Source organism: Diabrotica undecimpunctata, chromosome 6 (assembly GCF_040954645.1).
Source record: "Diabrotica undecimpunctata isolate CICGRU chromosome 6, icDiaUnde3, whole genome shotgun sequence".
Lineage (NCBI taxonomy): Eukaryota > Metazoa > Arthropoda > Insecta > Coleoptera > Chrysomelidae > Diabrotica > Diabrotica undecimpunctata.
This window is the reverse complement of record NC_092808.1, coordinates 93465798-93492697: the sequence shown is the minus strand read 5'-3', so window position 1 is coordinate 93492697 and position 26900 is coordinate 93465798. Positions and strand designations below refer to the sequence as shown.

Below are 26900 nucleotides of genomic sequence, written 5' to 3'. Positions count from 1 at the left end.
TGACCTAACCTGACCTGACAAAACCTTTTGGAAGCTCTCCTAACGTAAGTAAATCTACCCCACTTTCCCATTTTTTTAATTCCGTTTACAAGATCTAATTAGGTCGAAATATACAATACATACTTTAGTAAAACAGGCTTGACTTGCCAAACGGTTCATCATCATCCAGCCCCATTTTCACATCCATTGTTGGATATAGGCCTCCTCCAAACGTCTCCAGCTCTCTCTATCTCTAGCTGCTGCAATCCAGTTTGTTTCTATTCTTCTTAGGTCGTCGGTCCATCGGGTGGGTGGTCTGCCTCGACTTCGCTTGTCGGCTCTTGGTCTCCACTCCAATAATCTCTTCGCCAAACGGTTACTTCTTAAATATTAGGTTGATTCTCCTATCCTTTAGAGTTGCAAATTTGTCAATGATGTCTTTATAAACATCTAAGAAAACAAACTCAAAATTGTTTAATTTACTCAGACCGTGTATCATTCGAAGGCTTTTAGAGTTAAATATCCATCGTGTTACGGCGAAAGTAGGAATGCTCTTTCCAACAAATATGCCATAAACCTGAGTTCTCTTAGCCAAACTCTGAAAGAAGAAAGGCAATCCACTAACTTGGAACTACAGTTGCAGCTTTCAAATACAAGCGATGTACTTAGTAGTGTACGAAAACTGTTTGTGGTGCAACTTGTTTTATTTTAGACTGAAGACCATAAAGATGCCCTGACATTACACTGGCACCATCAAAACACTAGCCAATGAGATTAGATTTATAATCAAATTTTTAAAAGCAATTCGAACGAGATAAACAAGGTTCTGCACTACGACTCGAACTAACATTGAAGATTTCCAAAAATCGGTCTAATAATTTTTTCCAATAGAATTAACACAAATATAATAACAATGCTGCATTGTCATTTCTGGGCAATATCAGTGGAATCATTTTTTTTTCTTCCTAAGGTGCAGTGAATTTCTGCGTAGGCCTCCACCGTACATTGTCTTGTCAAGTAAGTTGTTAGATCTTTCTTTCCCCCCCCCCCTCTCTCTCTCTCTATCTCTCTGAGGTCTCTATCTATCATAACATTTCCTATGTATGTTTTCCATCTTGTAGCAGGACTTCCTATCTCGGCTTATCATTGACCCTTAATACTTAAAAGTCTTACAACTCTTAATAGTCTCTTCTTCTAAACTTAAATTCAAATCTGCAACCTTGGATCCAATACATAAGTATTCGGTTTTACACATATTTATATTGAGTTCCCATAGCTCATATTCTTCCCATAATTACCTTATTATATATTGCATATAATCCCTGTCTTGTGCAAAAATGACTTGGTCATCTGCAAAAAGTAGTGAATGTAATATATTCTGTTGTACTGGTATGTTCATTGTTCCGCATGTTTTATACCATCTCTTCAAAGCCTAATCTGTATATATGTTAAAAAGTGTAGATAATAGACTAAATCCCTGTTTGAGACCTTTTGTCGCGGTAATTGTTTTTGTTATTTCATTGCCTAACTTTATTTGCACCTCTGTTTTTTTATATAGTATTTGTATTATATTTAACCATTTCTCTCTGACGTGCATTTTTCTCATTGTTTCTAGTAGGGGCTTCCTGGGTACGCTATGATATGCTTTCTCCAAGTTATATGTGTTTCAATATTTTTTTCTTTGATTTTTTCTATCACCTGTCTAATGATAAATATATTATCTAGACATGATCTGGCTTTTCGGAAACCGGCTGTAAAGTGTGTCAAGCACTTTAACTTTTCCAGTAGTGTGTTCGTATAGTTAGATTATAAGCGAAATTAAATGTTGTAACTATGCCTATTTTTTTGGTATTAGACTTATTAAATAGTCAGGATTGAATTATTTTATTTAAAGCAGCATTGCAAAGAATTTCCTAATGGTGGATTCCTGACCATTGACAAATCTTACGCACCAATGAAATCTTTTTACGTCCTCGACCTCCCTTACTCTTTCTCTTTTTGGCTAGTACTGGTTGCTGAAAAGTGTATCGTTCTCTTAAATATACGTGCCTTAAATATGCAGCCATCTCATCTTTTACATAATTAAAAAGTTCCATATCCTGACGCTCTTCTCTTCTTAATACTTCCCCATTTCTGACTGTGTCCTTCCATAAAACCTTAAGTTTGTTAATGGATCTGGCCTTTAACGTCCATGATTCCATTCCATTTAAGGGAACAGGTCAAACTTCATACTTTAGTATCTTGTTCCTCAGGTTGAAATCGAATTTGCGATCAGTCAGAAATTTTAGAAGTTTAAAAAATTATTTCTGGCTTGTTCTACCCCAGCTACATATATCTTTGCATTTTGGTAATTGTTTCTACATATAATCATTGTTTTTTTTTTCTAAATATTTATTGTCAAACCCAAAACTTCACTTGCAAGAGTTAGATTATTCAAATGACATTAAAGGTATATTATGTAAGTTGCCACTATCGCTGTATCATCGGCGTACCTAATTTTGTTAAATTTTTGACTTGACATGACTTTTGTGTTATGTGATTATTAAACAAGCTGTGTACGTTTTCCAGGTATTAAGTATATCGCAAGGGTCCATTACTGGTTTAAATTGGTCATTATATATACCAATGACTTGTTTTTTGTTGAAGATCCTTGCTGCCTGCATTGTTACATTATCTCTAATATTTTTTCGGCCATCCACTCATTCTCGGTACCGGTTCTAGTTTGGAGAATTTATTATATTAATTCTTTAAATAATATGTTTATATTGAATTAAGCCTATATATGCAAACATACCTGGGACAACGAGCACAGATCACAATGGAAATATGTATCAATAATTAAAAGAAGCAGACATGAAAAATAGAAATGTCAAAGAAGCAGCCCTCATCCTACTTAACGAAGAAAACTATGTAGCAATCCATCAGCAGAATTTAGTAGACTTTGGTTGCCAATACTAAAAGAAGAAGTTAACAAAAAGATTATATCAAGAATAGCGGATTAATGGGAGGTTGAAAAATATCGTCTACAATCTTATACACAATACACATAAACACAAAATAAATTTTTGCTCAATTTACTCACCCAACCACAATTACGATACAGTTTTTTACACAATCATAAAATACTCAAAATACTCAAAAACAGTCAAAATTTGATATTCCTAGGGTAAAAAAACCACCATTAAATTTTGTACAGCCGTTATATATGCTGTTTATCTACAAGATCGAGATCCATGACGTCGATTTTAAAATGACATAACCAATAACAAAAACTGTGGTTATACATGTTTAGAATTTATATAATAATCTTTTTTTAAAACGATTTACGAAGTGGAAATCGAAACGTGAAACATTTATAAATATAAAATGTGATTTTAATTACAACCAATAATTATTGTGTCGTAATCCCATACAAACATAACATTTTAAAATATTCTTATAGATATTTCACCGAAGTTGTGCTTGGTCACATTTAACTGGATAGTAACAAGATGAAACAAAACGTCGTTATTGCATTGTAATTTGCCATAAAATGTAAATTAAAGTCAATAAATGCAAAATGGATCACCATTCTGAATCCTCGATTCTCGTTTTGTTCGATTTTCGTAACACGCAGTAAAATTTTACGAATGTATTTCTCTTTTACTCATAAAAAGAGATAAGTTTCTTGGCACCAAAAATTAAATCGACTCGAACACATTGTAAAAATGAAGCGTTATTTCCTTTTACGATAGAGATATAAAAAAACTTATTCTGTTGTACATAAAAGATACAAGAAAATACTATAAAAAGCACGTTTCCAATAAGTTGAAGATGATGAAGGTTGTCAATTTCAAGTTGTCAGCAGTTTAGCTTATCGGCTTTTAAGCGATTCAAAAATTTGTGATACGTAAACCATAAACACAAAAAGCGAGAAGTTTTGTAGAGCATATCCAGCAATAATGATACTGTCTGTTGAACTGTAAAAAGTGAATTTACAAAAAAAAAAGGAATGGCATTGAATATATTTTATTTACGTCGTATTAGTTGTGATTTCTAATAAGGACAAAAGGACAATGTGGCAGTTTTGAGATTTTAGATTTTATGAGATAAAATATGAGGTAAATAATTATTAAATTCACTAATACTACATTGTTGCATTAAAGGACATACTATCTATTTGTTGTCAAGGTAAAATTATCATTAGCCCAATAACAATCTTATGGATTATTGTAATGGATTCGACCGTTACTTGATGGAAGTTCATTTTATCAAGCAATAAAACACTGAAAACTTTTGTTTTCACTATAAAGTGTTGGACGCATAACAAAATAGCTCACTTGAGACAGGCACTCTGCCGAAACAGCTGTAGTGATTTAATTTGATAAAAATGTATGTATTATTATTTACGGAATATGTACGGAATATATCAACTTCGGATCTATACTGTCCATATCGGCCTGCAAAACTTTGAAATCAATATATATTATCCAAAACATGGTCTTAATTAAATATCATGGATATTTCAGATCCAATCTTTTAGAAATTCTTTTTTTAAACGCTTTAAAAATTGGCAACTAGTGGTACCAAACAATCAAATAATTATATATTTACCTATATAAACGTTGATGCCACTGTTACATATTAATAAACGAATATCGTCACCCGCATCGTTCAGTTGAGTCCTCTATCTTGGTCTAAAATATTAAAGATAGTTCAAACACTCCTGACCATGGAGCTGCGCGAAGGCCGAGACAAATTCACGTAGAGGCAGAAAGGTTCTATTGTAAGTAGAATTATACAGTGCATAGTACAATGCGCTTCACATGGAAGTGGGGACTAAACCAAATTTCGTCTACTGCGCCGTGGTCAGGAGTGGTTGCACTATCTCTACCTGCTTGTGATATAAATATATGTAAGAATAAGAAAATGGAACCTTCTGACATACACATAGGACAGACATACCCTGCCAGCTAGATTTTCATATATGTGCCTCTTAAGAGTGAAAGTTACTATACCATAGTTTTTGACATAAAGAATGACTTGCCATTTGGTTATTTAGTCCCAAATATTAAAAAATTGTGTTAGTTTTATTTGACCGCAGCCGGTAGAAGCAACTTGAATGGCTGTACATGCCATTGGTCCCATTACAATAGACAACGTAAGAAAACCTAAACATTTTATATCAATCTGTGACAATTGTGTATGTTATAACCAGTTATAGTGCCTTAGTCTTCCTAATTTAACACTGTTTTCTAGAAAAATCGATTTAAAACTTTTTTTCGTTATCAAATTATAATTAATTGGTACCTTAAATAATTTAATTTTTTTTTTCTTTCAATAAATGCAAAAACTCGTTAGCAAGTTATTTCTAAATTCATTGCAAGCATCTTGTATCCTTAGTCAGAGTTGTGCACAATTTTGTATCGGAACGGAATAAACAAATGCTGGTGACGTTATGGAATTTGACGAATGGTTGCTATCCATTCTTCGCTGTTCTGGGCGCAGTGTGCTGCCTCAGACAGAGAGTAACCGGTAGCGCACTTTATTTGGTCTGACCATCGGAGTGGCGATCTTCCTCGGGTTTTTTTACCATCTACCTTGCCTTCAACCACTAACCTCTCCATGCCTTCCATTCGTGTGGTAATGTGTCCAAAGTACCTCAATATATTTTGGTTGATGATTGTGGTAAGCCTAGTATTGATGTCGAGTTCTGTCGTGCGATTTGCTGTCTAGGGTATGCTCATCATTTTACGATATACCCACATTTCAAAAGCCATTATACGTCGTGATTCGGACTTTTAATGGTCCAAGTTTCTGACGCATAGGTAGCAATAGGAAAGATAAGCGTCCGTACTGGGCGCAGTTTCGTGTTCCTGGTTGGGTCCGTATCTTTTCAGATTTTAATAAGTTTGACCGTTGCTGATCTGGCTATTGTAAGGCGTCGACGTATCTCTTCTTCGCATCCACCATTGTTTGTTATAACAGAACCTAAGTAATTGAAACGGCTTACCACTTCAAACCCCGCTACGTTTCGTATTTCCGGCTGATTGTGTTCCGGCTATTTATGTATCACCAAACACAATAATCGCAAGGATTAAAATCTGGTAACTTTGCTAGCCAAGCAAATGGACCGCCTCTTTCAATCTAGTGGTCTTCGTAGTTATTATCAAGAAAATGGGCCAGAAGGAATATATTTTGCAGTACATGTAAGTAATCTGCACCATTTAAATGAGCAGGCAACTCCACAGGTCCAAGAAGATAATCGTTAACTACTCATACTCAGACGTTTATGGTAAACCTATGCTGATGCTTAAATTCTTATACAACGTGGAAATTGTCACCAACGCGATAATAATGTGCAATATGTACATTAAAAATTCCATTTTTGTGAATGAAGCTTCGTCGCAAAACGTATGAATCTGAAAAAATCTTCATTTTGATTTTTCTGATTTTGTAACCATCTAGCGAATTCTTCACGAACAGAAAAATCTCCCTGTAGCAGTAAAATGAAAAGGATATAAATTGTTGTAGTAAATAAGTAAAAATTTAATTTCAAGGCGCTATTTTTAAAGAGCTCTAGTTCCCGCAGAAGTCATTTTCGGACTAGGTGAATTGGGTTAAATTGTCTTAAAATTATCTGAGAAATCTCTGGCCTTCGTTTCTGGACACCCTGTATTTATTAGGTCCAAATCTCAGAAAAAAGCGCGTATAATGCAAACAATAGAATTTTCAGAAAGACACCTTAAGAGAAGCTAACTAAAATGTTCTTGTCAATTTTCTGCATTAGGCACTGATATTTTGACAATTGGATCATTTAAAAAGGTTATATTTATCTATTTTTGTTACTGTAAATTATTTTTAAATTATCTATCTATTATTTAGATATTATTTTTTAAGTTAAGTTATATATTTTTGTTTCAGTAACCGGCACGACGTGTTTCATGGAGATGCTAACGCAGATTACTTTTTATCAAGTATTCAACATAAGCCAGAATATCCAAAACTACCATTTGAATGTGGCGTTTCTTATCCATCTAACCAATATCCTTGGCAAGCATCTATCTACCTTCATATTGCCAAAGAAAAAAGATATGCTTGCGAAGCTCTTCTTATAAGTTCTGATTATTTATTAACAAGTGCTCACTGTGTTACTTTTATAAATGATACTCAGGTCATTCCACGAGCATTCGTAAAAGTTTACCTTGGCAGTGATAAAGAAACAAAGGATCAACATTTTGTCCGCGAAATATTTGTTCATCCAGGTTAGTTATGCTGTATTATTTTTATTGACGTATTTTGTGCTAATAACTTAGTGGTGATGTTGTGAAAATATAGAGATTTGCTATTTAAAAAATCGTATAGATTTTACATATTTTACCATAAATTTCTTAATTTTCTGTTATTTAATATATAAAATACTAATTCTCAGATTACATAGTCGTTGATTATAATTTTTTCTATATTAAAATCAAAGTAATGGACTCGACCGTTACTTCATGGAAATTCATTTGATATAAAACAATGAAAATTTAGTTTTCAAAACTTCCACAAAATCTATTATAATATTTTATCACTACAGCTGTTTCGGTAGCGTGCCTTTCTCAAGTGATCTATTTTTTGATGTGTTTACAATTTATAGTCTTTAATTAAAAATTGGTTAAGGAGGGGGGAACTGTTTGTCTCAAGTTGGTAATTCAGAATTATGTCTGTGTTTTTTAATTTATTAATTTCCATAGATTCTAATAAAAATAGCTTAAGGCCTTTATTTTGGATGTGAAGAATTTGAAATTCGCCATTAAAAGAATGATTGTGATCTAGAAGGTGAAGTGCATATGTAGAATCTGTTTTCTTATTATTCAAAGTCCTTTTATGTTCTGCTGTACGTTTGTTAAAGGTTCTACCAGTTTGACCGATGTAAGTTTTTGGGCAGTCGCCCCATTTAAGTTTGTATACATCACTGTGAAAGTGCTTTTGAGGATGTACTGGTATGTTTTACAGGATCTAACAGACAACTTGACCAATTTTTATCGTATATTAATTCACTCCATAGTTATATTGAATTTACAATAGAAACAGAACAAAATCAATCCATTAATTTTTTACATTTAAAAATCATCAGACTTACAAATAAACATGAGTTCTCCGTATTTCATAAACCTACCCATACTGACACGACTATACACAATTCATCATCTCATCCTACACAACATAAACTGGCAGCCTATCATAGCATTTTACATAGATTAATAGACATTCCGATATAAAAATACAACTTTGAGACAGAACTAAATATCATTAAGCAAATAGCAGTAAACAATGGGTACACCGAACAAACAATTAATAAAATTTTAAATCAAAAACTAACAAGAAAACCCTAAAATTAGTATTTCCACCACCAGAGAAAAAACCCAGTATCCTCTGCTCGATTACATATACAGGCAAAATAACAACAAAAATAGCCAAATACATAAAGAAGAAAAGAATAATAACAGTTTTTCGAACAAACAACACCTTAGGCAAGTATATTAAAAACAACAAGAGCCAAAATAATCACTTACACAGTGGTGTATACAAACTTAAATGTAGTGACGACCCACAAACTTATATCGGTCAAACTGGTAGAACCTTTTACAAACGTATAGGAGAACATAAAAGGACTTTAAATAATACGAAAACAGATTCTACACAAGCACTTCACCTTCTAGATCATGATCATTTTTTTAATGACGAATTTCAAATTCTTCACATCCAAAATAAAAGCCTTAAACTATCTCTATGAGAATCTATGGAAATTAACAAATTAAAAAACACAGACATAATTTCATTGAATAACAACCTGAGACAAACAGTTTCCCTCCCTCAACCTATTGTGTCAAAGACTATAAAAATAGATCACTTGAGAAAGGCATTATGTCGAAACCGCTGTAGTGATAAAATATTATAATAAATTTTCTGGAAGTTTTAAAAACATAGTTTTCAGTGTTTTATTATATATATATATATATATATATATATATATATATATATATATATATATATATAAATAAATAAATAAATAAAAAAGGAAAAAAAAGTCTTTGCTGACTACGTTAGAAAACGGAGCTTTGAGGATTATTGGGATACGCAGCAGTGAAATAAGTGTACTCTTTTAGCTGAGTTTCAAGCTTTCGAAAATGTTTTACGAAAAATTTTCATCATCAGGAAAAACTGAAATAAAGTGCTGATGTTAGTAAAACATCCTCGAAAAAAAATTTTTTTTTATGTATTGGATGTTACAGTAACATGTGAAAATTTTACGCACCACTCATAAAATGAGTTAAAAATTAAAAAATACATGGTGTAAAAATTTTTTTAAATTGACAAATTATATAAACTGGCACATAAGAAAAAGACAAAATTAAAAAACAGTTTTAAAGGCCAAGTGTACCAGCCAACTGTGAATTGTGATTAAGAGAAAATGTCATTATGGACATTGCAAACGACACCACTTCTTCTTTTAATATTTTTTCTTATTCTTATGAAGTATAATTACTAATAGAATATAAATCAAAATTTGCCAGAAAGCATATATATATATATATATATATATATATATATATATATATATATATATATATATATATATATACAGATTGAACCAATTTAAAACGGAACATACAATTTAATATATATCTGTTTGAACTGCATTTGAAATAGTGGACCAATATAAAACTTGGACAAAAATAAATCCATACCCGGTGATAGACATTGTATAAAATATCGTTCAACTATCAGTCTCCTTGAAAGGAAAGAGGAGCTTGCCTAATAGTCGGAGAGATAGAGCCGAAATTTTGAACTGATCAGTAATATGACATTTCTCTATTGGAATATATTCATTGTAACTGGGTTAAGACTTTGCCTTACAGGCGGACGCCCCTCGTGGTACAGGAGGTGGCTATACAGGGATGAAGTTGTAATTTTTTTCGGAAAAATTAACGATCGATAATATGGCTAAAAATTTGCCCAGAGTAAGATCTTGGTATAACTAGACGAAATCCCAAAGGACTGATGAGTGGATACATAAGGGGTGGCGGACAGGGGTGAAGTTGCAATTTTTTGGGGAAAAAATTAACAATAAGTAATATGTCCGCCATTTTCATGGCTCATTATTTAGACCCTAAAAACTATAAATCCAAAGGGGCGGACAGCTGGGTTGGTACAGAGAGCCATAAAACGGGGTCAAATGTACCACTTGCCTGCGCATTTTAGGTCTCGGCAACAATTTTCAAACTGATTTTATTATGATATTTTTATACCGATTGATTTGAAAATTTGTATTCTCACTTCTGTTACTATACTGAAAAGCGTCAAGTAGAGTTTTCCTCAAAATTTTCCAAAAAAATTTCTGTAAATGAAAATTTTCGTAATTTTTTGAGGTAAAATCTAATTTGTAGAATTCTTTCGATTTTCTGTCAGTTATACCATGATTTTTTTCCAAAAATTTTCAAACGATTTTTCCGATAAGAAAAAAAAATTTAGAAAAATTTTAAAAATTTCGTCATTTTTCTCACTCTCATTGATGTCATTACATTCATCATCTTCGTCACTTTCACTTTCAATAATATCACATTCATTATCTGCTTCATTTTCAATCACTACTTCTCGAACTGATTCTGACATCTGAGGTCCACTAAACCATTTAAATTTATATGTTTCATTTTCAAACTCCCAACCATGTTCTTCAACAATCAATTCTGTTGGTACTTTTTTATGAGCATTTGTCCAAATATTTGAAATATAATGAGCTCGCAGTAGATGTTGGTGTAATTCATCTTGACATGGTGGTAAGCTTGAAGCATCGAAATTTTTTAGTTTTTTTTTTAAGGTTCGTTCACATCATGCAACTTATACTGCCAGTTAAATAGTGAAAATCTGACATCGTTTACTTTTCTTTTTGGAATTGTTCTCGTCAGTCCTGTTCCATATAAGTGACATACGAAAGTTTCAAAAACTTCATTACAATCGAAGTCAGTTTCACCAAGTTGAATAAAAGCATCTTGGTATTTGTAAAATTATAATTAACTAATGAAAACAAATTCAATCAATTTGAAAGGTAAAAAAAAATATTGAAAATATCTACAAAGTAAGTTTCAAAACTTAAAAAATTGATAATTCCACTATTAAATTGATTTTTATTAATAATTATTTGTAAAATGTGAAAGGAATTCTACAAATTGAATTTTATTTATTGATAAATAGAAATAATATATTTTGTATTTGATTATTAATGTAATAATAAATCAAATTTTTCTTATATCTGAACAATCATTATTTATGCAATATAAATTTAAAAACCTTTTTATTGTAATAAAAAATATCAAACATTTATTAAATTAAAAATTAGTTCGTAAAATATTTATATTTAAGAAAAAAATGTGATTTGTAAAGTAAATGTGACTTTAGTTTGGAAAAAAAACATTATCATAATATCATTTTAATACTACAAAATATTCTATAAAAGATTCAGACGATGACGTAGAGTTTTATCAAATTTTTAGATAAGTTTTTCTAAATTTTTTTCTCTTATCGGAAAAATCGTTTGAAAATTTTTGGAAAAAAATCATGGTATAACTTACAGAAAATCGAAAGGATTCTACAAATTAGATTTTACCTCAAAAAATTACGAAAATTTTCATTTACGGAAATTTTTTTGAAAAATTTTGAGGAAAACTCTACTTGACGCTTCTCAGAATAGTAACAGTTGAAAATTGTTACCGAGACCTAAAATGCGCAGGCAAGTGGTACATTTGACCCGGTTTTATGGCTCTCTGTACCAACCCAGCTGTCTGCCCTTTTGAATTTAAAGTTTTTAGGGGCTAAATAATGAGCCATGAAAATGGCGGACATATTACTTATCGTTAATTTTTCCCCAAAAAATTGCAATTTCACCCCTGTCCGCCACACCTTATGTGTCTACTCTCGCGTCCGCCCTTTGGGATTTCGTCTAGTTATACCAAGATCTTACTCTGGGCAAATTTTCGACCATATTATTGATCGTTAATTTTTCCGAAAAAAATGACAACTTTATCCCTGTATAGCCACCCCCTGTACCACGAGGGGCGTCCGCCTGTAAGGCAAAGTCTTAACCCAGTTACAATGAATATATTCCAATAGAGAAATATTACTGATTAGTTCAAAATTTCGGCTCTATCTCTTGGACTATAAGGAAGCGATAAGTGGTTTGACGGCATAATAACTGCTTGTTTAGTCTAGTTTTTTCAGTGATTCTAGGCAACCTATTTGGGTGGAGTTTTGACTTGTTCTTGAATGAGTTCCGAATCCAGCAGCCCGCTGAATTATTGGATTTTTATAATATAATTATTTGACAACCTTTTGTTGGCCAACCACCTTGAGCGGAGTTGAGCTGAAATACATTGATTTCGTATGTTCCGTTTTAAATTCGTTCAATCTGTATATATATATATATATATATATATATATATATATATACATATATATATATATATATACATATATATATATATACATATATATATATATACATATATATATATACATATATATATATATATACATATATATATATATATATATATATATATATATATATATATATATATATATATATATATATATATATCTTCTTCTTATGGTGCCGTGCACCTATAGTGCGTATTATCTTAAGGTCAGACGTCTGTCTTTTGCGGCATGCAAAAGTTCGCCAGTGTTAGTTACGCCTGTCCAGTTCTTTATATTTCGCAGCCACGACATTTGTTTGCGACCTACTCCTCTCTTGCCCTCAATCTTTCCTTGGATAATTAGTTGAGGGATTGCGTATTTTTCCCCTCTCAGGATGTGGCCCAGGTATCCAATCTGGCCCAGGTATCGTGCCTTGATCAAGCTGAGCAATTCTCTCTCAGTATTTGCTCTTCTTAGGACTTCCTCGTTTCTCACCCTATCTGTCCATGGTATGCGGAACATTCTTCGCAAGGTCCACATTGCGAAGGCTTCCAACTTCTTAATGGAAGATATTTTTAACGTCCATGTCTCCATGCCGTATAACAATATGGACCATACATAGCACTTAACCATTCTGTAACGGAGATTGAAGGAAAGATTGCGGTTACAAAGTAGTGGTTTAAATTTAAGAAAAGCTTGTCTTGCTTGTTCGGTACGGCATTTTATTGCTTGTTGAGGATCCCATTGGTCATTTATCATCACCATATATATCACCATCACCATATATATATATATATATATATATATATATATATATATATATATATATATATATATATATATATATATATATATATGTGTGTCAAAAACTGACCGAGATAGTCGAACATACGCAAGACGAACATACGCAAGATCAAACAAAGTAGCAAAAAATCTAGTAACTAAAGAAAGAAAAATGTTTCCTGGGAAAGTAAATGCGAAGAGCTTAAAAAATACATAGAGTCAAGAAGATCAAGAGAAGCCTAAAAGACGGTAAACATCCTGAGAACAAACAGAAAAGAAGTGAGTTGAATAGATTTAATAGAAGAAAGATCTTGGATCGAACATTACTCACAACTTTTGACTGAAACAAGACCGCAATTCATAAACACCCTTACAACATATGAAGTTGAATACGATGAAAACGATAAAATAACGGATAAAGAACGAATTATTAAAACATAGCCCACAAGTATTGCGAGAATTATTGACGTATGTTTTCACCTTATTCTATAAAGGACATGACTTTTTTCTTTAATTTGATTTAGAATAATTGGAATATCTTCTTGGGTTTTAGGCTTTTTCTTAGGCTTTTGAGTATCGGGAGGAGGTAGGTCATTTTCAAGAATTTCAGGAGAGGATATTTGTCTTTTAGTTGCAGGAGTAATTTCAGGTCAGAGTGGTTTTTCTATCGCTTTCAATTACTAAGGAATTACCTTGGTATATTTTTGGTTGATTCAAAATTTGTAATTCATTGTTTGTTTGTGAGGAAGTGGTTTGGTCCTTTGTAGCTGATGCGTGATTTTGTATGGTATTGGGTTCTGGTTTCTTTAATGTTTCGGTATCTTCTTGGTATTGGTTTCGTGGTTGATCTTGTAGCTGATTATACTTTTCATTGGTAGAGTTATGTATATTCACGTGGTGGTCAGTTTCCATTTGATTAATTGAGTTGCTTGATGATGATAAAGAAGGATAGTCAGAATCGTGATGTCCGACAATCTTGCATCTGGAGCAGTTTAAACTATCTATGGAAATGTATAGTCGATATGATGTATTGTCGAATGAGATTATAAATGAGTCAGGAATTGATGTATTTTCTAAAGGACTTATGAACATTTGCCTCCTAAAGCTGAGTACGAGTCTTGCATGCCTACTCGTAGAACCGTCATGTTGGAGGCGGATTTTATACCCATAGTTTTTAAGTGCTCTTCAAGTATGCTATTAGGTATAGTAGGGCATACATTAGATATGATAAGTCTCTGGGCAGGGGTTATAAGTCTTCTTACTTCAATCTGGTTACCATCAATATTTATATTTGTGGGAGCTAAGAAATTGATCAACTACATATTTAGAGGAGAGGTAGATGCAGACACGGTTGTTTGCTATTTTGGATGCCCAAACAACATTCTTGGGCTGTACTATTGATCCAACAGCTTATACATATTCGAAAACTTTTATTCCTTGTATGGTTGAAAGTATTGGTCTTTTGAAGGATATTTGAAACTGTTTAATGCATTGGAGTAAGATATATGTGATGTAGTGGGTATATTTCGTGAGGTAGTAGCTGATTCCGGTTCATCCATCTTCCCGCTGAGAATTTATGTACATTGGCACAGAGGATCTGAAGCCGGACCTGGCCACTTAATAAAATTGAACAGCAGCCTAGCCTAATTACTTGTTAGAAGCAAGAACCAGCAGAAAGTTGTTGTCGATAATCGATAAGTTGAATTGAAATCGATAAAATATTTTGCCTTTTAAACTTCTGATTTTAAGGTTATTAATCATGCAGTTTTGTACTCACAGAATTCTACAATATTCACTGCACAACTGTCACATTTAACTTTAAGTTGCAAACAGTATAAAAATTAGATTATATTTTTAATTTTAACTACCTAATAGTATAATAATTTGTCACAACCGATATAAAGCTGTATGATCTGCTAGATATCGGGGCCGGACTTTTGTTTCTAAAGTTGTTTTGATTAAATATGGTCTTAGTCAACGTTCTGTGTCTCGTGTGTTGGGAATAATCCCTACTTCTCATATTCGTAAAATCGCTTTCTTTAAGACAGGTTATTTTAGAGATTAGTAGTATCTGAAAGGCAAACAGCGAAAATTGCTGTTAGACTATTGGACAATCAGGTTTACCTGTTTATTTTTGAGCACTGTTTTAAAATCGTTCCAGTAGTAATGACATATGAACATACAATTATTTACAGCAGATGATTAAAATTTCATCAGGATAGTCCTGGAATAATCCGCAGTGATAAACGATTACATCTATGGTGTCCTGGGAGTGAAAAAAGGTAAAATAAGCGAAATGGCAGTTAAAAAAACGACTTCTGGAAAATAGCTTAATGTTGAGAAATCGTCTACAATCGTCCACTAAGTTGAGCGGTTATATGCAAATTGGATTACTCAGTATTAGAGCCAAGTTATTTCGATTTATCTTTAGAAATAAACTTTACATAACAATGAAAGTGTATGGAGGATAAGGGAGAAAAGTTTTTAAGCAGATAAAGATGATATAGATAAGAACGGAACTATCCGGCACCTTACACGGAGGAGACGTCATATCAAGCTCCCTTTTTTCAAAAATTTTTCATATGACTCGCAATTAAGACGATAGTAGTCCTTCTACGATAGAAGATTACTTGTAGGAGGATGGTGGAGCATCTGGAGAGCGCTGAGATTGGAAAAGTTCGTCTCTGACTTGTTTAGGTGGTTATCCTTCTCTACTCAAAGATGGAATGTCCAAGCGTTATTCACGGCATACATGCCTTCTCAGGGTTTTTGAAAACCTATTGCGACTTTGTAAACATAAAAAATGTATTTTTTGTTAGTATGCAATTCTCTTATTTTGTTTTATTATGTTACTTTATGTAAAATAACATGAAACTGTAAATTTTTGGTATTTGCATTTTATATGACCGGTGTTACGTAGAACTATTCAAAAGTTAAGTTCGTATTTGAAATATTTCAGAAAGATTGGTTTTTTAGTTAGTACTCTAACTCATACACTCAGGTGCAAAAAATTCGATCCACTGTTTTATATAGAAGAAGACATATTTTTGGAGATGTCACTTATAAATTGAACATATATTTAAGGAGAAACATTAAATTAAATTAAGAAATACAAATATTTGTTTATAAAAACATATGACATAATTCAAATATTGAAAAAATGAAAAGTGACTTTGTTGATAAAAAATCGGTTGCCTGTAAAGTCGGTTTTACGGGCGAAGATTTTACGTGACAACGTCTTTTTCTCGGTAGAATATTTATTGATATGAATATTATTAAATTGCACAATAGGAACAAGGAATTGAATGAAAATAAGAATTGCACAAATTTTAACTATAGAAATATATTTTGTTTACTAAAACATTGTACATGTAAACTTAAACTTAACTAATGTCTATTTGAGTGATTTTGTTGAGAATAGGACGATGATAGGAGAAATATGAAATGAAAGGAAGTGTTTCTGCTGTAATGTGTAATCCAACGCCAAGAACGCTCGAGAAAGACAGAGACACAAGCACGCACCGATTCAACGCGCTTAATTCTCTAGTGCTGCGCGCGCAGCGGACCGATCATGTTTGAGTGGGAGAGAGACGCAAGGCATTCGCCGGTCCGGCGGGCCTCTCTCTCGTTCGGTGACTCATCGTAACAGACGTGAGCGGGCGTTACACTTGTTCATGAGTGACTCTGAGCCACAACCTAATTTAAGACGTTGTCACGTCAAAAACAGTTATAATAAAATAATGTTTATGTCATTTATTGTTATTACTTAATAGTATTTCCTTGGGTCCTTAGAATAGCCTGCATGCCATGCACTAAGCTCAGTCAAATTGTTTGGACGGGGTAGCTGAACTTAAATTTGTATTCTTATTGTTTCCTTTAAATGTTGGATTGGATTAAGGTCGATTCTAACATACATGGGGACATGTTAGGGACACACATTATCGGCCATAACAATAAAATTAGGTCCTTTGAATGGCGCAAAAAGTACCACATGTTCATCTAACCTAGTTGTTACGTAGCTTGCTCCTGTCATGGAACCTCTATCCACAAGAACTAAGTCAGTACGGGCATGAAACTTATACCAGCTCAAGCCATAACTAAGCCTCCTGGATAGGTTATTCTGTCGGCAATATTGTATTAGGTAAACGTTCTCCTTGTCTTCTTCAGATTTTTTGGCGACCGTATAATGACCTCAAGCAATACCTGGACTTATCTGAGAACAAAAAATTACTCTAATCTGCGTAATTCCAATATTTGTGTTTCCTTGCAAAAGCAAGTCGAACTCTGCAGTATTCCACGGATAGATGGGGACATAGGGCTGGTCTTCTGGATAATGAATATGCTGGGTGAAGTCGTCGATGAATTGTCCACCCACTTACATGTACATTTCGAACTTCATTCGGGCAATTTGACAGCTTAGTTAAAATAAGATGTCTATTTCTTAATACAAGAAAGCAACTATCAATCATCGCGTGCGGATGTTGATCTCCTACGATCTGATCCTGACCTTCTAGTGTAGCTGCAATTCTCATTGAATCGCCTGATGGTCCTTTGAACAGCACAACGACTTACAAATATCACTTAATATTGGCTACGAGCATCTTGCACCAAAACCACGGCTTTTACAGCATCCGTTGGTGTTAATGTCATTATATTACAATAAAAAATTCTGAACCCAAAATGTTTTTATACCAAATTGATCTGGTTTATAAAATTAGTACGATAACAAATTAATTTTTTGCCGCTCATTAAACTTAAATTTTTGACAAAATCATGATATCCTATATTTTACAGAAATTTAAATATCATACAACCAGTCCTAAGTTTTAAAACTTTCAATAAATGGAAAATATGTGATGAATCAAATTTTTGTGCACCTGAGTGTATTATAATAATACTTTATGTTAAAAATTTATGTTATACGATATTAAAAATATGTAATTTAACTTTTCATATTGTTTCCTAGGTTATAGAGCTGATTCAATCATCGACGATATTGCTATTATCAGACTGCTAGATCACGTCGACGTTAATAAAGACTATAGACCAGTTTGTTTGGGAACTGAAAACGGAGATAGTGACAAATTAGTTATTACTGGTTTCCAGATTGGAAAAGATGGAATTGTTGGAAATCTTCTCGAATCCAATGTTTTGAGAATTGACAATAAAGAATGTATAACACTAACGCCCTACCTAAAAGAAGTCTTAACCAATGACAACTATTGCGTATCATATAAATCAGGTAAATATAAAAACAATTATAATAACTATAATTTCTAAATTTCCTACCAGTTAGTTTGAGATGTTCATAAATAAAAATAACTCAAAATAAGTAAAATAAAACACACACACACACACACACACACACACACATATATATATATATATATATATATATATATATATATATATATGTAAAATAAATATAGGACAAACACACGCTTGGTTGACATAATGTTTATACAAAATTCTTTTAAAAGATAAATAGTATTTCAGCTGTTTCTGAAATTGATTTAAATTTTGATAATAATGGTTGACTATTGTATGGTAAGGAGCCAGCCTAGTATTTGGACTTTATAAAACCAGTATGGTTATATTTTCATTAGGATTTAGAGAATGTTTATGGTTGAAAATCACGTCACTACTTTTTTTAAACAATTTATTTTCCGATCGTAAAACGAAACGCACACAAAATACATATTGTAACAATTAAATAATCCATGTTTTAATTCACGTATTTGAAATCCCATTCTGTACATCTTTTTTATTTGCGTTTTAAAAATCGCTGAACAAAAACACTTTAGTTTGCTTGGAATAGAATAAATATTCACTGGTTTGCCTGCACAATTTATTATCAAAGTTTTCATTTGCCAGATTCATCTGCCAGATGCTTAGAAATTTCACCAACCGATTGATAGATTGTAGTCGTCATGAGGACAAGGAGTTGTTTTTCCCGCGAAAAATCACATATGCGTGAGAACTGAAATTTTCACCTGTTCAGCTTTTAAAGAAATCTGGCTTTTTCGCCAGGTACTGGGCTTTGTCCCCCAGTAACTTTAATTTTCAGTTTAGTTCATCTAAGGTTTAAAAACAGGCTTATCTTTAGAAATAAGTTGTATCATTAGGCAGTAGTGTTAGTGACAGGATGCAGTCAATAAAATAGTACTAGTTAAATCAAAAGTAAAGATTAATTAAGTGCAGAATGGGTCATCTTCATTTAAAGTTTAGTATAATTTACCAAGCCCACAAGTCACTGTAAGTTTTTTTATGAATCCTGAAACAGCAGATTAAACTATTATGCTAAATATTTCAATAATAATAATCTAAAAGAGGGAAAAACATCTGCTATTATTTTATTATTATTTTATTATTAAACTATGTATCGCTAGAGAACTTAGAAAAATCCTGAAATAAAAGGATAGTGGTTAGGTGTAATACAAAGCAGAGTTTCTGGGAACTAAATCAACCAGAAGGTCTGTAATGCCAAGAAGGCTGGTTCTGCGGATCCATGTCCAGACCAGAACGAATTTTTGGCCGTCGTGCACCTATACTTATATGAAATTAAGTAGGTCAAGTGCTCCATGGCGCTCTGTCATTGGAGCTTGCACGACAGCCAATGCTCAATTTCGGGCAATACCATTGGCTGCAATTATGGTTGCCATTTGACCAATCGTAAAGCCGGAATTGAGCTATTGGCAACAGTTTTTGCTGTTTATGGTATTATATTTAGCTATACTAATATTAGGAACATTTTTGAATATGGATATGACAATTAATAAAAGGGAGTTTTTATATTTAATTGATTTGTTGTTAGAATTATGGACGGACCATCATAGAAATTACTGTTGTAAATCAGTTTTTTTTAAGTTTATTTGGGATGGCCGTTGTTATCCCGTTTTTAATACCTAGTACGGTATTATATTTTTGACGGGTGGTATAATTTGAATAGAATAGTAATTTATATACCTATCTGATGCTGTCGGATTTTGGTACCAATCCACTGTCAAAATATTGTCATTTGTTCTTATTACCCTTGTGTCTAAAAATGGTATACTAAAATTTGTCTCAGTTTCAATTATAAACTGAAGATGTTTATTAAATGATTATTTTATTAGAGACCACTGTACCTGATAATTCCATATTTATAAATTATTTTTTGGCCGAAATAATCACTTTATATATATATATATATGCATATATATAATATATATATATATATATATATATATATATATAAATATATATATATATATATATATATATATATATATATATTATTTTCTTATTAATTTTTTTTATTTAAAATTATACTTAACACATTACAAATACGAAAAGTACTTTTTATGATACGTCTTTACATATTTGTAATTTAATTATTCACTTATCTTCGTTTTCAACTTTTTTTTCTGACGTCAAAAAGGCCACTAAAATGTTTAATGTACAACATATGAAGCGCTAAAAAATTCATTAGGGTTTCGGCTCGACGCTTTTTGCGGGTGGTAAGTCCAGCGCTGCCAGCAGTGAATACAATGGAATGAAATAAAACCGCCCAGTTGCTTTAAAGGGTATAATGTCAGTGTCTAACTTGTACTCAAAAGCTCGAATGTTTTTATGGAGAATAGTTTTCAAAGTCGTGCAGGAAAAGCTAAAAGGGGACTATACCAAAAAAGTACCTATTACTCTTTGTACTTAAGTACTACTTAAGTAAAAATACTTATTATTTCTTTGAAAAGAAAATTGTTTTTTAGGAAATAGTTATGTGTGAAGTCATATCACTTAATAGAGATCAAATGAGTTAACAAAAGAAGTGTTCTGAAATATTTCTTTTATTATTAAAATTAAGCAGTAGCGCACCTAGAATTTGCTTCTGGGGGTGGAGGGGTTTTGGTTGGGCACCGAAATTTTTTTTATGGTGCCTCCATTTTGAGTCCTTAAAATGTGTGAGTAACAGTGTCGGAGTAAAGCCCGGGAGGAGGGATGGGTTTAACCCTCAAAACCTTCTCCTCCTGGGTGCGCCACTGACATTAAGCCATATTTTGAAATTTCCCTTTTTAATTTTATATAGTGAATACACAGCAATATAATGTAAGTTATATGATATATTTTTCAACCGCCTTTTATCTTTTTCAATTCGTAACACACCAAACGAACACCATAAAGAAACTATTTTATTTTAATTACAAATTATGAAAAACAAGAAAATACAATAACCATTGAGGAGAAAAATCTAAAATGGCAAATGGGAAATTTTCCGACTTGAAAGACAAAATTTTAAATATAGTCTCAGATACACATATTACATATAATTTAAAAGTTTCTATAAAACATTACCTACATCAAAGTCAAGTTATTCCCGAGCTTATTTAATAACCAATAAGAAATATACACATTATACGATCGGACGATATACCAAATATATCACGGGAGGAAATTCAACATGCTCTCAAAAATAAAAAAAAAAGTTATAGAGCCCCGCTGGAAGATATACCTGGGACAATTAAACTAAGAGGTATACTTTTGGACCAAATGATAAATGGAAAATCTCGGTTAAAATCCTCAAAAAAAGCTACAAAAGGAGATAAATTAGATCTTTAAAACTATAGGTCCATTAGCTTACTAAACCACTTATACAAACTCTTTACTCCAATCCTGGTAAACGACACAAGAAAGATTACGTTCAGGCAATGCAACATAATACCATCTGCAGTGCCTTAAAATTATAGTCGAAAAGTCTATGAGTAGGTATAGTACAGCCCTGGTTATTTTTGTTGACTTCACAACACAGTGGCAATAATTGCTATCTTCTAGCCTATCAGAATGCAGAATAGACCAAAGGTATCTCTACGTGACCTACCCCCCCCCTTTCCTCTTCTCTGGGGGTTGCCACATCATCGTTTTTTTAGGCAATCTTTCGTCCCCCATTCGGCTCACATGCCCATACCATATGAGCTGTTTTCTCTCAATATCCTCAACTATAGTGCCCTCTATACCCATTTGTTGTTTTATCACTTCATTCCGTATTCTGTCGGCTCTTGATATTCTCATCGACCTGATAACATCCATTTCTGTGGCTTCGACCTTTTTCTTATATTTTTCGGTTATTCTCCATGTCTTAGCTCCATAAAGTAGGCTAGTTTTAACCATTGTCTCATAGATATTCCATTTTCTTTTCTTTGATATTTCTTTACTTCATAGAACTCCGTTCAAACATGCTATAGCTCTTCGTGCTTGTACAATTCGTTGTTCTATTTCTCGTTCGTCTTTTCCACTACGGTCGAAGATGACGCCCAGGTATTTATATTCGTTGCATGGATTTATTTTTTGATTGTCATCGATATCGAGTTGTTCTGCTTCAGCTCCAATTGAGAGGTATTTTGTCTTTTCTAAATTGATATTTAATACCCCTTTCCGGTATTCTTCAATTAGTTTTCTAAGCATGTATTCCATGTCATCTTTGTCATTTGAGATCACCACCTGATCATCTGCAAACTGTAAAGTATATATGTAATCCTGATCGTTCAATTGTATACCCATTCCTTTGACTTTCCTTTTCCATTGTTTCAGAGCTGCAGAGATATAAATCTTAAATAGAGTCGGAGAGATACAACATCCTTGTCTGAGACCCTTAGTAACTGCAAATTTTTCAGCTAAGAGGTTTCCGAATTTCATTTGGGAGTTTGAACCATAATATGATCTATGAGATCTTTGAGAGCACTAACCAATGTTTGATGTATGTTTGATGTGCCCAGGACTTCCCATAGTTTATTTGGCGGAACTGTGTCATATGCCTTCTCAAGATCTACAAAAGTCATATGTAACTCTCTATTTGTCACAATTTTCTTTTCTATAATTTGTTTAAGACAGAAGATGTTATCTGTACATGAACGACCTGCTCTAAATCCTCCTTGTTCTTCGTCTTCAGACGATTGATAATCTTCCTCTATCAGGTCCCGTAGTATTCGACCGTATAGTCGACTCATTGAGCTTGTGACCGATATCCCTCTATAGTTTTTACAATTTCTCCTGTCACCTTTTTATATATTGGGGTCATATATGCTGTTTTCCATTCATCTGGTGTTGGATGTCCATTAATATATTCGTTAAATATCACCGTGATCATTCTGTGTAATTTCTCTGAGCCATTCTTTATTAATTCCGTAGTTACTCCCTCTGGTCTACTTGCTTTTCCATTCTTCATCCCTGCTATAGCTTTTTGAACTATGTTGATATCTATGGTAATATGCTCTCCCAGAATTTCGATTCTTGATGAATTCATATCTTATTTAAATTCGTCTCTGTTCTCATTTAATAGATGTTTGTAATAATGTGTCCAATCCTCGGGATTTATGGGATTTAGAATCACTTTCTCGTTAGTCGGCTTCTTAACAGAGTTTATAAACTTCCACGCCTCAGTGCATTGTCGTCCTCCAATATAAGATTCTATCTCTCTGCACCTTCTATCCCATATCTCATTTTTGGAGGTCATAATTATCTTTCTAGTTTTCTTCTTCATTTCATTGTATCGGTCTTTGTCTGCGTCATCTCTTCAACCACTTATGGTATAATCTTTTCTTTTCTGTTACCGCATTTTCGACGTCTTCATTCCACCAAAGCTTGTTACTAATTTTAATTTGTTTGATTCCTAAGACCTCCTGTGCTGTTTGATGAATACTTGATATTATGTTCTCATATATGCATTTGGTATTTGTTAGTGTTTCGTCAAGTTTGGAGTCCATTCGAGTCTTATATAGTGTGCGGGTGCTCTCATGAATTAAACTGGACAGATTGTATTGAGGAAGATCAATTCTTTCTAAAAGTTGTTCGTCTTGGCTTGATGAGACACTGTCCTTTAATCTATATGGGGAAACAATTTTTGCCCTGACCATGTGGTGATCTGATCCGCATACTGCTCCTCTCATAACTCTAATATCTCTAATGAGTATTTGTGAATTTTGTTTAACTATCACGTAATCTATTATTGAATTACGATTCCTTGTTGGTTGAAACCATGTATATTTGTGTATGTTTTTGTGACAGTAATATCCGTTAGTTATTTTGAGTCTATTACTTTAACAGAGATTGATAGTTCTTTCTCCGTTATCACTTACGACGTCTTCTCCATAAGGTCCAATTACATTGTTGTGGCGCTTGTTTCCTGTTCTTCCATTAAAATCGCCTAATAAAAATATTTCTCGGTTATTTCCAACTCTATTAATAACTTCGTTTAATTTTGCAAAGAATTCGTCTTTTGTGGTTGCATTCTCACCTTCTGAGGGGGCATAGATTGCTAGTATTGTTGTTTTTTTATGGTGTAGGGTCATATTTACTTGCAGGATATTTTCATCTATTGCAGTCCAGCTGGTAATTTTCCTTTTAAACTTTTTGTTAATAATTACGGATACTCTCTTAGCTCTTTCTTCCTTTGGTACGCCGCTACAGGTGTATGTAGTCTTCTCTCATTACTGATCCAACGCCCTTCTTCTTTGTTTCAGTGGGGGTCACTATGTTGAGGCCAAGTTGTTTTACTTCTTTAATGATCTCTTTAGTTTTACCCCTTATTCCTTGTACATTCTATGTACCTATCATCATGGTCCTTTTTCGTAGCCGTTTTCGTCTTTGTTTAGATCCGTCTATATTTCCGAGGCTTGGTTTGGGATTTTTTGCAGTAGTTTTTTTTCTAGATATTAAGGAGCTAGCTCAATGATCCAACCCCCAACCTGGAGGGCCAGGAAATTTGTCTTAAGGTTTTCATCCTTTAGATTGACTGTCTTTCTGGACTTCAGAGATCAATCTTCCCCTCGATTTACTTCCCCTCGAGAAGTACAAAACATCAAATACTCCAGAATCCCGAGACACCTATAGAAGAACAGGAAATGAAACAAAGCAGTTGGTAAGAAGAAAAAAAATGAACACTGGGAACAGTTTACAAAAAGGATAAAAAGTGACTTCTACGGTACACAAAAACAAATATGAAGATTCATAAGCAACCAACGGAAAGAAATGACAGAATTGAAGGATTACAATAACATACCAGCAAACGAATGGGAAAGAATGGAAAAGAAACTATTTAAAGGAAATGAACATAATAATCAACACAATAACGTGCCTGAATTAGGACACGAAATAGAAATCAGTTTTTAGGAAGCAGAGATAGCCATAAATTAATAGAAAGTCTCCAAGACCAGACGGAATAACCAACGAACTTCTAAAATACGGAGGACAAAATATAATCCTAGGGATGACAAAACCTATACAAAAACTAATATCGTACTGTAAGATACCAGACGTATGGAGAAACAGCATAATGGTCCAATGTTCAAGAAAGGAGATAAAGAAGACCCCAACAATTATAGAGGAATAAATCTACTAAACATCGCATTTAAGCTTATCAAAAAAGTCCTAACCAACAAAATCAATAAAATAACAACTTTATCAGATAAACAACAAGGATTCAAATCCGGAAGATATTGAGTAGACGTCGTATTTGTACTAAGACAAATCACAGAAAAGGCCAACAACTACCATAAACCAGCATATTTATGTTTTATAGACCTGACAAAGGCTTTTGATCGCATCCAAGTCGAAGACGTCCTACATCTACTATATAAAAGAAACATACCAATCAATATTATACAAACCTCCGAAAACATCTACTTCCATAATCAAATACAGGCAAAGATAAATGGAAAACTAACACAGTGTATACCAGTACAAAACCAAATATTATGTTATGCAGACGACACATCTTCAATACACTAGCCAAGAAATACAATATTATACTATCAGCAGAAAAAACCAAATGTATGATAACATCAAAATACCCACTACGATGTAAAATCGAATTTAATGGAAAAATAATAAAGCAGGAAGCAAGGTTTTGATATCTGGGAATAGATATAACTAGTTACAGAGATGTTGAAGAAGAAGTACGACAACAAAGCCTTAAAGCAAGTAAAGCGGCGGGATCTCTTAATGACACAATCTGGAAGAACAAACATCTAAGACAAGATACAAAAATAAGAATCTATAAAGCAGCAATTAGACCTATATTACCATACGGCGGAGACAATACTTGACACATCTAAAACGAGACGACTACTAGAAACAACAGAGATGAAAATACTTCCACGAATATCAGGGAAAGGTCTGTTGGATAGGGAAAGAAGCGAAAACATAACAAGAGCATGCAATATAGAAGACATAAATGGATGGGTGACAAAACGGAAACAGGAGTGGAATGAACACATTAGTAGAATGGTAGAGGATAGGATAGTACGAATAGCACGAGATAAGTCACCAAATGGACGAAGAAGTATTGGCAGATCAAGAAAAAGATGGTGCGATAATAAGAGACTAATATTGAAGAAGAAACAGGCTTTAAAGCCTACATAAAAGAAGGATGAAGAAGAAGGAAGGAATATACCTACTCTTGTATAAATCACGCATCCATAAGTGATTTTTTTTTGTGATAAAAATATTTATATAGTATTTGGTTTCGTATATCTGTTTTACGGTTAATGTATTCAGAATTAAGTTGTAAAATTAACTCTGCTAACCGATTTGAACCTATTGTTTAAAGACTTCTCTTCTTACTCTTTATAAGCAATTTGGCTTGTTCATTGTCGGATTAATACCTCTATGGAAGGTAGTCACCCCATCGTTTGCTCGGTCGTCCTATACTTCTTCTGATGGTTGGT

The 26900-nt window shown here is 33.0% G+C and overlaps 1 protein-coding gene across 1 annotated transcript in view; it reads left to right on the top strand.

Moving 5' to 3' along the window:
• Positions 1-26900, top strand: part of LOC140442724 (clotting factor G beta subunit-like) — a 139143-nt gene that overhangs the window by 67442 nt on the left and 44801 nt on the right. The window contains exons 4-5 of the mRNA XM_072533707.1: positions 6883-7223; positions 18170-18445. Of these exons, the coding sequence (XP_072389808.1) occupies positions 6883-7223; positions 18170-18445 (617 nt within the window). The remainder of the gene's footprint in view (positions 1-6882; positions 7224-18169; positions 18446-26900) is intronic.